At 41.6% G+C, this 15,491-nt stretch overlaps 1 protein-coding gene across 2 annotated transcripts in view; it reads left to right on the top strand.

Moving 5' to 3' along the window:
• The window catches only part of MAP3K20 (mitogen-activated protein kinase kinase kinase 20), a 130,236-nt gene that overhangs the window by 111,185 nt on the left and 3,560 nt on the right, over positions 1–15,491 (top strand). For both annotated transcript variants that reach the window (XM_054043675.1, XM_054043673.1), the window contains exons 17-19: positions 4,862–4,978; positions 6,739–6,813; positions 7,870–8,020. In XM_054043675.1, the coding sequence (XP_053899650.1) occupies positions 4,862–4,978; positions 6,739–6,813; positions 7,870–8,020 (343 nt within the window). The remainder of the gene's footprint in view (positions 1–4,861; positions 4,979–6,738; positions 6,814–7,869; positions 8,021–15,491) is intronic.

The raw sequence follows: 15,491 nt of genomic DNA, 5'->3' as shown, positions 1-15,491 counted from the left end.
TCTGTCTCAGAACTCGGGCTGTCTCAGCTGCTAAAACCTGCTGTTTTAAAGGCATTAGAGCTGAACATCTACTGACAGCACCTGGGTTATTTATCATTATGTATAACCCACTACACTATGTTTTATTATGCTGGATTTACACGAAAGATAATAGCAAGTGAAAGATATTTTTGCATATTTAGCTACAATAAGGTCCCAATATTATGTTCCTCATTCAGGCAAAATTCCCATTGATCTGGGACTTCTGCCTGAGTGAGGAGTGAAAGATCAGGCCCTTCAAGTAACCACGCAGGCAATCAATTATAGAAATCTATGTTTAACTGGCATTGTTTCTTTATTTTTTAAGAGCACCTCTCTCTAAAGCCCCCTTTCTCCCTCCCCATACAAAACTGAAACAAAAAATGTAATGCAGCAACCTTCTCTGTACCGGTGTCTGGTTGGCAACAATCTGCCCTGACCTGAGACATGAGCCATTGTTAAGGGTATAACACATTTACATATTTTGCAATAAAACATCAGTTATTTGCATTACTGTGTCAAGTTTTATTTGATTCTTTCACCTAAAAATGACTCATTTTCCTTTCTTGTATTTTAAAAACCAACTACTCTAAGCTTGTTTGAGAATAATCAAAAATTGCCCATTTAGCTAGAAGTCATTTTCTTTTCAAAAGGCAAACGTTATTTAATCTTTCAGCTGTTCATTGTGCCATCATAAATACTTTCTTTTCAGCACAGTTGTGGGGACTGAAATGAGCCCACTAATTGCCTCCCATTTCGACTGACATGTGGTGGTTTAGTGGAAAGAGAACACAGCAGGGAGAAGGAAATAGGAGGCTGAGAAAATGAGAGCTAATTATTTTCACTGCCTCATGTCAGGCTCTGTGTCAGCCTTGTTTTTACAAACTGGAAGGTTTAGCACTAAATAAAACAAACTGGCGTCATGTTTTTATATACTGGCAGTGTCATGGAAGCAGCTGCACATCTCAAAGACAATATAATGCCTGCATTCGCATGGACACCATCTGACAGCCACTGTGAGCCACTACTAATGAGGATATCACAGTGGTGCCAAGTGAAAGGTGCTGAATTATGTATGATTCTTCATCAGTACAGCAATAGTCCTGTACATCATTATGAGACATTGTTTTGCTGAAGAGATTAAAACATTCTTAGTTCCAGACCCTGCAACCTATACACGCTACAAAAGGTTATTAATGGAATTTTTAGGGAGAGTTTCTTGTGGATTTCTTTTTGGTTAAAAATATCTCATGGGACTAAGCAGTGGCAGGTCATGACACTATATATAAAAAGAAGAGAAGCAAATTAACCATACTTGTGTTATCTTCCTTTAAATCCGGCATAATAAAATGTAGTGTAGCAGGGTTATACATAATGATAAATAACCCAGGTGCTGTCACTAGATGTTCGACTCTTATGTCTTTAAAACAGCAGGTTTCAGCAGCTGAGATAGATAATAGCTAAGAATGTAAAGGAGCTACCAGGGGCCTAAATCATCAACATGCTACTACTTTTAATACCAGCATGACCAGCATTTTTTTCATATTTGTTTCATCTTGCATTACATCTTACATTTTTCAATATCCAGTTGCCTGCTAAGATGCTGTTTCCATTTTTCCTCGACTCTTAAACTTTTTTTTATTGCAGCAACTGAATTTAGAAACATATCCTAAATTCATGTCTCCTTCCAGAATGAGATCTCTCCCCAGAGAGAGAGTTTTGTACCTGCTATAACAAGAGGTGTGTTTTGTTGTTTAAAGCCCCTGGCTGATCTTTTATGTTTTCCTTTCATTTTTCATTACTGACATTAATATTTGTTGGTTTTAAGGTGAGTGAGATGATCACAGGAATAAACAGAAGGCCTGGTTTTTAAAGTGTTACTATTATGGATCTTAGGAATAGTGAGTTTGAAATACTTTTATGATTTGCTTTTCTCTTACATTCCTATAGCCATTTTCAGAGGCTGCTGATTTATTGGCTTGTTCTAAATATAAGTCAGAAATGATCTGCACTCAGAGTTTGAGTGTTTGTGCCTCAGTTATGCAATTGGCTTCCTCTTCATAGTTCAAAAGCTAAATCTGTTTTATTTATTTAAATCAAAACTGAAAAGATAGATATTTGACAAGGCTTTGTGTTAGAATAGTAAAGTGCCCAGGGAAATCTTTTGTGAAGGACATTGTGTAAATATATTTATAAACAGAGTATTTTTTAATGTGCCACTTCCACAGTATATGTTTTTTTCCCCACTTTATCCAGGTAGTAAACTTTGCCTTGACGCAAGAGACCTTTATGGCCCTGATTCAGGAGAGAACTTAACCACATGCTTTAGTCCCAATGAATTAAATAATTTGAATTAAGTGCTGTGCTGAACTGAAATGGACATAAGCATGTATTTATGTTCTTTGCTGAATCAGAGCCTATATATTAATAGGGGGAAGTAGAGCAATAATCTTTCCTAGTTTTAAGCTTCTTTGAACTGTAGAATGCTAGTGTTGCTTACGGTATGGTTAAACCTAAAGATTAGTACGGGGTAGGCAACCTATGGCACGCGTGCCAAAGGTGGCACACAAACCGATTTTCAGTGGCACTCGCACTGCCCGGGTCCTGGCCACCGGTCCAGAGGGCTCTGCATTTTAATTTAATTTTAAATGAAGCTTCTTAAACATTTTAAAAACCTTATTTACTTTACATACAACAGTAGTTCAGTTATATATTATAGACTTATAGAAAGAGACCTTCTAAAAAGGTTAAAATGTATTACTGGCACGCGAAACCTTAAATTAGAGTGAATAAATGAAGACTCGGCACACCACTTCTGGAAGGTTGCCGGCCTCTGGATTAGTATATACTTAGGGAAAGTAGCTGACTAGTAAACTGACCCCAGAAGTGTCTTGTCCACAAATCGGGCTGGTCTCTTTTTAATTTAAAAGATAAGTATTTTAAAAGGTGAAATAGCAATATTCCTCAGGTAAAATAAGATGTTCATTTTCCAATGGACATAGCGGGCTTGGCCTGTGACAGACACAGAATTTTGAGGAGGAGTATGGGTTTTAAGGGATAAGGTTTCATATTTCACTGTATGAAACTGCAGTTTAAAGAAGAAAAGGCCTTGCTCATGCACTGCTCCTAGTATAGCTGGGTCCACAACTGTTTGGACCCAAATGGTTTATTACCCTATCAAAGAGGCTTCTTCCTGTGGGCCTGATTCAAAGGGTTGCTATGCACCTTTACTTTGCTGTTGAAGTCACTGGGAGTTGCCAGATGCTCAGTGCCTGTCAGGCCCTATATTTAATGCGGTAATTACAGTTTTTCCTTTGGAGATAGTGGTTTGAATCACATTCTTTATCAAAACAGATTGATGTTCATCAGATTTGGTTTGGAGGGAGACTTCACCAAAGCAGCACAAACTCCTGATTTACACAGTAATAGGCATCCTGAAACAAGATTCTGCAGTGCAAAGCATAGGAAGTGAAGTGATGGTGATCTCTAAGTGCTTTGCTATGGTCTCTGGACCATATACAGTATTACACAGAAATACACAGTGTTAAGTTTGTGCACATGGAGAAATTGAGGCACACAGACTTGCCAAAGACCACGAGGCAATTCAGTGTCACAGCCACAATTGCAGGTTGGGGGCAAGATTTCAGCACAGCTCATAATCCGTGTTACAACCTAAATGAAGAGGCCAGTTTTTCAAAATGCTCCACACTAATGAGGCCCCAGATCTCCTGACTCCCAGTCTCTCTGTTCTGTCCACCAATCAGTAAGACACAGAAATAGACTACACTGCTTCTCAATTAAAAATCCCAGGGCCAGGCCAATGAGTCAGAGCATGGGCATCATTTTAAGTGTGTTTAAGAGGTTTGCCGGAGTGCTCAACACTTCACAGGATCAAGGTTTTTGCAAGGGGTTGAGTGCTTCTGACTGGTGGTTCCAATCCAGAGGTTCTCAAACTGGGGGTCGGGACCCCTCAGGGGGTCGCGAGGTTATTACATGGGGGGTCACGAGTTGTCAGCCTCCACCCCAAACCTCGCTTTGCCTCCAGCATTTATAATGGTGTGAAATATATAAAAAGGTGTTTTTAATTTATAAGGGGGGGTTGGACTCAGAGGCTTGCTATGTGAAAGGGGTCACCACTAAAAAAGTTTGAGAGCCACTGCTCCAATCTCACCCGCTTACAGCCAAGCATGTGCTTAAGTGCTTTGCTTGATCAGGGCCATAATTATTATTTTTATATGAAGTCCTGAGCTCCTCGAACTCTAACTGAAATTAACAGAACTAGAGGGCGCTCAGTATCACACAGGAGGATGCTTGGTACCTGATATAACTGGGCTCTAATAACTTGTTGCCCCTTTATTCAAGCAGGTTTTTTAGTGGCATTTCTTAGACTCTCTGATCATTTGTTCTTGGATTCACGCAGAAGGACTCGTCTGGGCCCACTGGTATTAACTGGAAATAAAGCTGATAACTCAGCTTCTCTCTACTGCTCTGTTATTCTGTCTCAGCTTGCTTATGGAAACCTTCCATGCCTGCTCCTGAAACAGTATTTACCTGTTAGTGTAAATATACATGCTCTATCTTCCCTGAGCCTCCCAGAGGAAATTCTATCATTTAAGAAACTATAACACTATCCAAATGACCACTGTTTCTCGGATGTGAACTAATAGGAGTGCTACCAAGAAAACGGAAAGGTTCATTCACTTTGGATACTTTTATCCTGAAAAGAATCCAGTAAGAATGTATTCCAAACCTTTGTTTTTAACACATTGAGGATTTTGCTGATTTTGTTCATTTTTTGTTTTGTTTCTTGTTCTAAAATGGTATTACTCTCTTTTAATACTAGGACTGTAAATGGAAAATGTATATGGAGATGGATGGGGATGAAATTGCAATAACCTACATAAAAGATGTGACGTTCAACACTAACCTACCTGATGTAGAGATTTTAAAAATGACAAAGGTAGGGTTTACAGCCTTCATGAATTCATAGATCTCAAACAAAGACATTAAATACCACAGCAAGAGATTTTTGTGCTTGTGAAAAGCTGAGTCTCCTGACAGCTTTTAAATAAAATGCATTATTTTTGAAGATTTGTATCATAATGGGAGTGATTTGTTAATATTCCCCATTAAGCCAGGCTAACAATAAAGCAATATGAGAGGAATCATTTAAAATTTTCTTTTTACTTCCATGGTATTTTTTCTTTATTTGTTTACCACGTTGAAATGAAAGAAAAAGTGCAAGTGATGAAAATGTTCCACTTACTGAAACTTCCATATGCTATGTGTATTTTTTTTAAAACTCTGACTTCGTTATGCAACTCTGCTCTCAAATGTGATAAGGTCTTAAACCCTACCCTTGCAACCAAGATCAGAGCTCAGTGCAAGGTCTAGAACCTTAATTCCACAAAGTCATAGAAAAGTAGTTAGCAGCCAATGCATAGAAAAGTCACAGTAATGGGGGAAAAAACCCTGTCCGTTAACTTTAGTAACTCAAGCCCTAATGGCACCATAAAATGCAGCTTGTGACCATTGTTTTATTACGAAAATGTGGCAAAGAAATGGAGTGGGTAGTCGGATGTATTCCACATTGAGCACCGTCAGTGAAATATTGAGCATCTTCAACTCCACCTCGACGGGAGTTTAACTTGACTTCAGTATTTGCCTCTAAATATTTACCAGCCAATGACTTGACTAATTTTAATCTAGGAGATGGAAGTTGTTTTGATAGGCAGGGCACTCTGTTTGCAGTTCATTTGTAATTGATTGTTTTTTATTAATGTGACCCACCCTAATACCTTGGCAATGTGTAACAATATACATTTCTAAATGAAAAAATATGCAACATCTTGATTGCCAATTAGAATGCTGCTCTAATATGCCCTGATGGAAAAACTCTCATGAATGGCTTTAACTGTGTACATTCCTTATTCAATGTTCATTGGCTGTTTTGTCTTACAAACAACTGCTGGATCCAAACCCTCAACAGGGAAAATAATAGGAAATAACAAAATATGGTGTTACCATGATAGGCTTATGACACAGAATTTCCCCCACTGGAACTAACACTAATGCTGTCCTTGTGTTTATGTGGCCACTGAATGCTGGAACCTTTATTATTAGTGTTAAGATTTGTTAGTTTTTGCATTTTCTCTTGTGAGACACATTTCTTTGTATTTCATTTCTCAAGGCTTTGCATGGTTTTTTTCTGTTAAAATGTTATCAGTATTAAAATTAAACAAAATGAGATTGTCAGGTATAAGCTTAACATTCAGCATACTTCTATGTTCTTTTAACCTGGAGGAGAATATCTTCAGGAATCTAAGTATCTGCTCTTGTTGTTTTTTAAAATTTCCTCTTTGTTGCCAAGAAATTAAAAAAGAATGAAAGAAAATGTTAAGGTCCCTACAAAAACATTGCGTTTCTTCTGCTTCCTCTGTAAAAGCAGTTAGCTTAAGAATACTGTACTCCGCAAATACATTTTATTGTTAATTTAGTAATTACTAAACAAGGAAGTAAACAATTTTGAACTGTGTTTCTTTATGTCCCATTAATACATAGGGAAAATATGGATGCATTTGCCACATGAAAAAGGACAAAAGCTGTAGGGAATTAGGTTTTTAAAAAAACCTTTTTGGTGTAATAATAAAGCAATCAAATGGCAAATAATAATCCTTCCCCCCCCACACACACACATTCTGTTTATTTTTCCCTTTTCAGCCACCATTTGTAATGGAGAAATGGATTGTGGGAATAGCAAAAGATCAGAATGTAGAATGTATTATTACATATGAGGTAAGTACAGAAAAAGTAAGGCAAATACTTATCCAAGTTGAAAACCTAAAGCATGATTTCATTAAAAGGTGGTAGCAGGGCACTTTGACTTTGCTGCATACTGTAATCAAGGTCTAGCGCTGCATATTAATTGTAAAATCTCGAGTTCTGATGAAAAACTGAATGATGTCTTCAGAGACTGTGTGTTCAGACTCCTGGATGGGACAGCTCTCTCTCCCTCAAGTAAGAAAACTTTTTTATTTAAACAGTGGTGAGTATTGCTGGTGTTTGTTGAAGAGATGTGTTTCTTACCTTGTCAGGGAAGTGCTAATTAGCTGAGGAACAACAGGAGGAGGAAGAAGGTGAGGAGAGAAACATAAAATAAAATCTGGAGACAATTTAGCACTGTTTAACCTGATGGAAATTAGACTTTATATTAAAAGGTTTTGCTTACTTACAAAAAGTGTTTTATAAAGACCAACAGCATGCTTCACACTGAGGCTAATAATTGAAATCCCAGCTCTGTCCTGAGGCGTGGATTCAAGCAGTGCTATAGAGATAGGAAAATTCTGGACCTAGCTTGCTTGCCTCAGAAGTGAAGAACAGTGGTTTTCTCTGGCAGGAAGACTAACCCCAGGTTCCTTTTAGCTGGTAGTGCCTCAGAGGAGTCCCAGGGACAGACTGCAGGATTAAAGAGCTTGCTACTGTAGGCAAGTTACCATGAGGGGAACCCCTGCAACAATATCTGCCTATTGCCTATCTCTTTTAGCAGAAAGGACTGTTTACTTGAAGCGTAACTTGATTTAGTTATTAAAATATTTGTTAAAAAGCAAGGCATTTCAGTCTTGCCCTCGTACAGGATATTAACTGAAAGGGAAATTCATTTTTAGCAGAATCATAAAACTGTTATCCAAAAGCCTCTGGATTCTAACAATCTCTGAGATCAGGCTAGAGGGTTTTACTAAAGAAACCATGTATACGAAATGATAACACCCTCAGAGTGTTATTGGAAGGTCACTGGCATGGCAGTTTGTTTTGTTGTGTCCTAAATCGTAATCTGTTCTGTTTCTTGAATAGGGTGATGTTAGAGCTCCAAAAACCACCAGGCACATACATGCAGTTCAATGGAGTAAACTGAAAGCTCAGGATGAGGTGAAGTCAGTACAGCTCATGATCCAGACCTCCCTCCCAAACTCGGAAGGCAGGCCAGGAAGCAGGTCCAACTCAAGTAAGTCAATATGTTTGAATGGCATTAAATTTATTGCTGAAAGATGCAAAACCTTTAAAGAAGGACTAGCAAAAACTCACTAACTAAAATTCTATTTCAGCAATATAGGTCCGTCTCACTGCTTTGGCAGGGATCTGTGTTAGCTGTGATGTCCTGCTGGGATGTAAGCAGGAATAACACAGCAGAGCCATAGCAAGCCAGTGTAACTTTGAGGGATGTGAGAGAGAGAGACCTGAAATGTTAGGTAGTCGTGTGCTGATTGGCCCAACCTGGTTAAAGGGGGATTATTCTGTATATGTTGCTAAAGTAGAGGATCTTTGAGACTGTAAATAATTCATGGCAATAAGTTGTCACTATGCTGTGCCCCATGCCACTTGGAGCTTCACAGAGACAGCAGGAACAGAACTCAGGTCATCCTGCTCCAAAACCCACCATCTCTTCCCATCTGAGTTAAAGAAGAATTTGCGCTAGATATCAGTAGTAAAGGGCCTAAAAAACTAGCTGAGTAGATCTGATCCTATCAGGTAGAGGGCATTCATGCGCCCACACGCAAGTTCATTACAATAGTTTATTTGTAGTTTATCTTAACATCGCCACTGATGTTTTAATTGTAAGTAGTAATGGGAGGTAAATCAATCTTTTGTCCTAACTAAATAGCCTGTTAGTACTCCTGAAGATGTTCCCTATCCAGTCTTCAGTTGTCTGAATGTTGCTTTCTCACATGCATACAGTTTTACCATCTGTCTGAGCCCATTATGCAAGCCTTTCCAAACAGGAGGTTGGTCTGCAGAGTGTGTCAGTGCTCAGCAAGCAGGGGTGTAAATCGACATTGCTCTAGCATGCTGCACACTAACTGGCCGTGTGAATCCTGCTACCAGGCACTAGAAGTTCTGTAACGCTTTGACGTACTCCAGTTTGAGACAGCAGTGCATCAGAGCACTCTGTGGGACCTTTAGTGGTCAGTAGCAGTATCTTCATGGCACACTAAAGTGCTGCAGGTTTGCACCCCAGCTTCTTGAGCATGAAGAAACCCTGTAGTTTGCCCTGGGTTTCATACTTTTCTCTTTAGCACATTAATGGAGGTTGGACCTATGCATCAATGGGCAAGTCCAGTCATTGCTTCCAGGACTATGGCGGTCCCCCAGATAGTGGAGCCATGAATGTTTTCACAGCACAAGGAAGGAGGGTAGATTCCAGGGACTATGCACAGAGGGCACAGCCATGGCAGAGCTCAGCTCGACAGGGGCTCCATGCTCAGGGTGGAGGGGTGGGGCCAGGAGATTCACCACTGGGAGGATTCTTCAGTCCAGTTCGGCAGTGGGATCACATTATAGATACAGATTGCTGCTTGTGGGGCTGAAGTAAACTTCACCCAACGGCTTGTGGGAGGTCATTGTCCTTGTCTTCCCCCCGGCCCACTGCATCTTTTCAGCACCCTGTCCAGCTACTCAGGCTGGGCTGAGGATTTCCCCCCGAGAGAATATAGCCCATATTCTAAAGTGTCTCAGCGGTGTGCCTCAAACTTTAATCCATGAATAGTCACTGAATGGCTTTAGAGAGGGAGCGCACAGTAGCTGTAGTGTCACGCCCTGATACCACCTGGCAAACATTGGTTGAATCAATGTGTGATGAAGATGTATCTGTCTGCCTCCATATGCTGACAAACTGACTCTTAGCCAGGAAAAAAAGAAACGAGCCAGCTGTGAGCAAGAGGATCTTCCCCCTCCCTCCCCCCGTGTCTCCTCCCATCTCTTCCTTCCAATAGCTGTAGGGGAAGAGAGTCTTCCCCCAGCCCCTTCCTGGCTCCGTGGAGGGAGTGTTCTCAGTGGCTGTTATCCTGGCCTCCTCTCTCCACACCACACAAGGGGGCAGGAGTACTCCAGTCAGCTCTTGCCTTCTGCCTCCCTCTGTTCTGTTCATGGGCATCCTGAGGCAGTGGCAGCTCCCACAATGCCAGTGAGGTTTGCTCTGCCTCCGTATGAGGAGCAATGCTGTGATCTGGATTCTCTTGCTCTGCCTCGCTGTCTGGCAGAGGAGGCAGGGTGTTCATCAGAGCCCTGGACACTGAGCTGCGTGCAGGGCCATGAAGAGCTTCAGCGTGTAGCTCACACTGCACTGGAGGGTAAATCCAGCCTGCACAGAAGTGACTAAATGCCAGCAGTGCTGTGAGGAAGAATGGAAATTTGCATTACAACACATCTCCAACACATCTCAACATGATCTCTTGGGCCAGCGTGGACTTGTGATTATTCAGTTCCAGAATCTTTATGAACAATGTTTGTTGTGGTTTATTCAATGAGAGAAATTAAACAGGCTTTAAACTGAGATCACTGCACGGCTCAGACCTCTTTCAGAGCTGAGTGCACTTTTGACACAGATGGTCAAACGCAGCCCTGCTGTAACTCCATTGCCTTCAGTGGAGTTTTGCCTGAAAATCTGCCCTCAGAACTCATGTTATTATAAAGACACACATAACTAGAGGCAAAATTGAGCCCAAACTAAAGGGAGCCCATCAACATTCAAATATAGCAAACTTTTTTTTAAAAATTGCCAGTTCTACTATGGGCTTATGTGTTTAATATTAGTAGCACTATAGTATTAGACAGACCGACAGCAGATAGCAACAGACTGGAGAATTTGGCCTGTTAGTGCATCATTATAGTGTCCCACCTTGTTAATAAACTATGCTGGCTCCATATTATATCCTTGCTAATAATTCAGCCTTGTTTCTCACTATTGTGACCCTTGTCTCCCTCTCCTCCCCTTCCTTTGGTTCTACACCCCTTTACATCTTGTCACTATGAAGGTTGCAAGTTCTTCAGGGCACAATCTGTCTTCTATTATATGGCTGTACTGTGTCCCACACAATGGAGTCCTGATCGGGGTCTCTGGGTACTACTGCAATACAAATAATGTATGAGAGTAACAACAAAATAATGGATTGCTACTATGTTTCATATCATGCCTACTGAGCCATAAGATTTGTCCCACCCCGCAGAGAGATCAGGGTAGTTCCAAAGCTGCCAGTCTGAGGATGTCCGGTGCAGGCCCCTCATCCTCACAACCTCTGTCTGCATAATGGGGCTGCCTAGGCCACAATCACATCTAGGACAAGGAATCTAGTTACAAGACAGTGGTCCCCTGACCCAGTTGTAACACAACTCTAGTTTGCAATGCAGATGGGACCTAAAGTATGGTCTGTAGGGATATGTCTACACTGCAATAAAATATTCACAGCTGGCCTGTGTCAGCTGACTGAGGATCACGGGACTTGAGCTGCGGGGCTATAAAATTGCAGTGTAGATGTTTGGAGGCGAACTCTGGGACCCTGAGAGAGTGGGGGAGAGAGACCCAGAGCCAGTACTTCAGCCTGAGCCCAAACATCGACACTGCCATTTTATAACCCTAAGGGTTTGTCTTCATTGCAGAGTTAACTCAGGTGACTAGCACCCAGTTCAACCTAGCCCAGGTGTGAGCAGTCACATTGCAAACCCAGACCCGAGTTAGGGTGTCCTCGCTGGTGCTGCACTCACCTAGGTGCGTTGCTAGGACTTCAAGAGGCATCTCCCATGGTTATGTGCAGTAAGCTGCGCTGCTGTAGGATGCATTCCCAGTGACTTGTGGAACAACTTGTCTACAGTTCTAGGCATGGGGGGAATTGTGGGAAGTTGCTGGAGGACTATCAGTACTCAAGTGATTAAGCCTGCATCCTCACTGTGTGAACGTGGCACCTGAGCTCTAACCCTCCCCCCCAGCCAGGCCAGCTAGCCTGGGTTTAAAGCACCACCAAATTTGGGTGAGGGGCTTTTTTTGTATTAATGGGAGGTTTAAGGGCAACACCCAGGTCAGACCCTGAGTAACACTGCAGGGAAGACATACGCTCACTGGGCTACATATTTATTCTGCGTACAGAATGTGTCAGAACCAAGATATCAGGATTTCTAACTCTGAATCAAGCAATGGGAAGAGGTAAAACCTGCTCTGGCCCCACAGAGATATTCAAGGCATAGAAATAGTTTCATTGCAACAAACAGGTGAGGTCCCCACTAGGAAGCTGACAACACTTGTGCAAAGAGTGACACAGAACAGCCATTAAAAACAGTAAGTGTACTACTTCAGCTGCATCAAAGAGAGCATCTCGTTCAGGGGATCAGTTAGTGGTGGTTTCCCTGATGTTATGAGATGGCTGCTTGCCACATGAGGCCAGGAAGCAGGTGTGCTTCTGCAAAATAGTAACAACCAGAGTCCCAAATTAAAGTCCTGAGGCTGCTATTCTGAGGTATATGAGGTCCGTGTTTTGCATCCACAGGCTAGTGAGAAGAACAGAGGCGACTGAATATAATATGCAGTGCCTAGAAAGCGCAAATACTCATACTGCACACGTTTCTTTAAAACTGTAACTTACCAGGAGAAGGCTAAGAAACCTGGAAAGCCATTCACATCGTCTTTTTCAGGAGAGTTCATCTTTGTGTGCAGACAGAGCTGTCTGACATGGAGGCATCACAATCAGCCCTTGACAGGAAAGACACTTCCCTTTTGATATATTTGACATAAAATTGAAGTGATTTTAATCCCTCAGGATTCAACTAAAGCCTGAGGAAGGGAAAACAAATATATGGGGACTTCCCCCACCCCCTCTTACCAAGCCTACAAAATGGGAATGATTTTCTATTAACTGTCTAAGAAGAAAAGATATTTAGTTTGTGTGTACACTGTAAAGGACAGTGCATAAAACCAGACCTCTGGAAATTTCCCATTGCAGATGCTGTGGTAACATCTCTAGTAAAAGACCGTATTCATGACAGAGCTATTCTTCCCTCAGAAAACCAGCAATAAAATGGAGGAATCTGAAATCCTCTGCTATAGCTATTTGCATTTCAGTTGAGTTTAAGCAGCCTGGAAATGCCAAGTCTATGGTCTCCTACTAGAATATTAGCATTTTTTAAAGGATAAATCCATTTAAATCTATTTTGAACAAAATTACTTCAGCTTCATCCTGTATATTTATTGTGTATATATATTGTATGACATCTCATACAAACAGGCCTGATTTTCAGAAGGGCTTCAACTCAAGGTGTGGGTGCTAAGAACTTCTGAAAATTAGCTCTCTCTCTATCTTCTGATTTTTAAAGCATCCATCAACGTAGATTAATAAATTTCCCAAATAAATTAAATCTACATGGCAAGGTCAATAGTGGACCTCATGAAGTCTTCTGTTCTCCCTTCCTTGGCTGTAGAAAGATCTGCTTGTAACATATGTATAATCATAATCAATTTTGAGGAATCTTACGTATTTTCTTTGTTTATCTAATTTGACTTCATTCTAATTTTATTTTTCCATGTTTTATATTTTGATATGGGTGCAGCAGGAAGGTTTTTACAAAAGTTTTCTTGTAACATGCCCTACAGGTGGTTAGACTCTGAATTAGTCTGACCTCATTACACAGCTGTTATCCCCTCAATCGAGAACAATATTTCTGGCTTTGATGCACTTTGTAAAGTGCATTGTCCCACAGGTGCAGAACTGTCTTGGCGGGTCCTAGATGGAGATGTGGTTCTGACCTGTTGATGACTTTGAAAATCAGGACCAAGTCGTTGTACAGTTTGGAGGTGATGAATGCAGGTCCACAGAAGCCAGATCCTCCTCCAGGATGAAAGAGCAGTTTCCTAGTCAGATGCAGGTGGAAGAAGGCATTTGGCACTAGGGATGCTATTTGTTCATATAGGCTTAATGAAGAGTTGAATCGGAATCCAGGCCTTCATACCAGTTAGACAGTTTCTCCCCTGCAATTTGTCTGTGGAATGGCGAGGACAATGTCCAGGCTATTTCTTCAACGTATTTGCCCCTTCTGACCAACATGACTTCAGTTCTGTTTGGGTTGAGTTTGAGACAGCTGCTCTTTGTCCAGGTGATGATCTCTTTCAGGCATTGGGACATCCTTGTGATCTCATGGGTTATGCCGGTACAAAGTGAGATATACAGGTGGGTGTCACTGGTATAGCATTGGCAGGGGAGCCCATAGCATTTTGCCCCCTCTCCAAGCAGTCTTAGGTAGATATTAAACAGAAGGCGAGACAAGCTCTTTTTCTGTGGGTCCTGCAAGTGAGGTACTTTGAGGGGAGGACCAGTTGTCCACCACCAATCCCTGTTGGAAGCCATTGGAGTGATGCACCATCTATGTTACATAAGTGGGACAACAGCATCCTACGGTCAACTGCATCCAAAGCTGCAGAAAGGCCAAGAAGTATGAATGTTGAGATATAGTCTCTATCCATTTCAATGAGGAGCATGGCTTTTAGTGCTATTAGTCCTTTGTCCTGTGCCCTGGTTTGAAGCCTGATTGTGCAGCATGCCGTATGTTGGCAGATGTCACATTACTGGAATGTGGTTGCCACTATTCTGTCAGTGATTTTGATGAAAAGGGGCAGGAGTTGGAGAGAATTTGCTCATCCAGCTATCTGAGGATCTGGAGGACAACAGGAAAATTGGCAGGTTTGAGTCTCTGAAGAAAACATTGCTTATTCTAGTTTGCAGGGGGTTTTGCTTTGCAAGAGGGGCATAGACCTGGTTTGCAGGTAGTGCCTTGAATATTCTTTAAGGGCTTCATCATGTATGAGGGGACCCTAGAAGGGCTACATCTTCTAGGGCTCCATCATCAGGAGTGGTATATCAGTAAATACTATCTGGTCCTGTTTCAAGTTTTCTTCTGCAGTTAGTTCTTTCACATACTTGGTTGATCTTTTCTGTGAAATGGGATGAAGGCTCTTCATGCTGGTTGGTGCTTAGCGTTTGGATTATGTTATCCAATTCCTTATTTGGAATACCTCTGCCAGCTGTGATTGATGGCTGGATGGCAAAGGAATAGAAGGTGGGGAGGAATTCATGTGTTTTTTGGGGGGGGGGGTGGAGGGCGGGAAGGTGGGTGTTGCTTCTGTTATTGCAGTGGTGTAGTTCTGCGAGAAGTCTTTGTGTTGGTGGATGAATTCAGATCAGGTTTTGCATCACTTCTGCCTATGCACTTCATTTGATAGAATTTATGTGTGAACCCCAGTGATCGTTTTGGTCGGTGTAAGTGTAGAGAGTGACTTGGGACCAAAGCATCAGTAATACTGGGCGTCAGATGATTATATAGTTGTATAAGCACCCTGCCTAGTAGCTGGGTGGTTTGGTCTCCTACAGCATGCTGAAAGAACAGATTTCCTTCCCTGTATATAGGCCATTTTTGTGACTTTCGGTATTTTATTGGCTCCATAACTGTAGTCCTCGGCGCACTTGCTGGTGGTCCAGGTGGACAGCCGGCCTGTCACATGATATTGTGGCTCCTTGTTTCAAGCTTCTTTTACAGGTCTCTTCTTTGCAATGTAGGCCATGAAATCATTTCCCAACGGCAGTAGCTGAAGACAGATCAAAGGGGATATTTAAAACTAGACTAGATAAAACACAAGAAAACATCCTATAGGAAGCAAACCT

Source organism: Malaclemys terrapin, chromosome 11 (genome assembly GCF_027887155.1).
Source record: "Malaclemys terrapin pileata isolate rMalTer1 chromosome 11, rMalTer1.hap1, whole genome shotgun sequence".
NCBI lineage: Eukaryota > Metazoa > Chordata > Testudines > Emydidae > Malaclemys > Malaclemys terrapin.
This window is presented reverse-complemented; position numbering and strand designations above follow the sequence as displayed.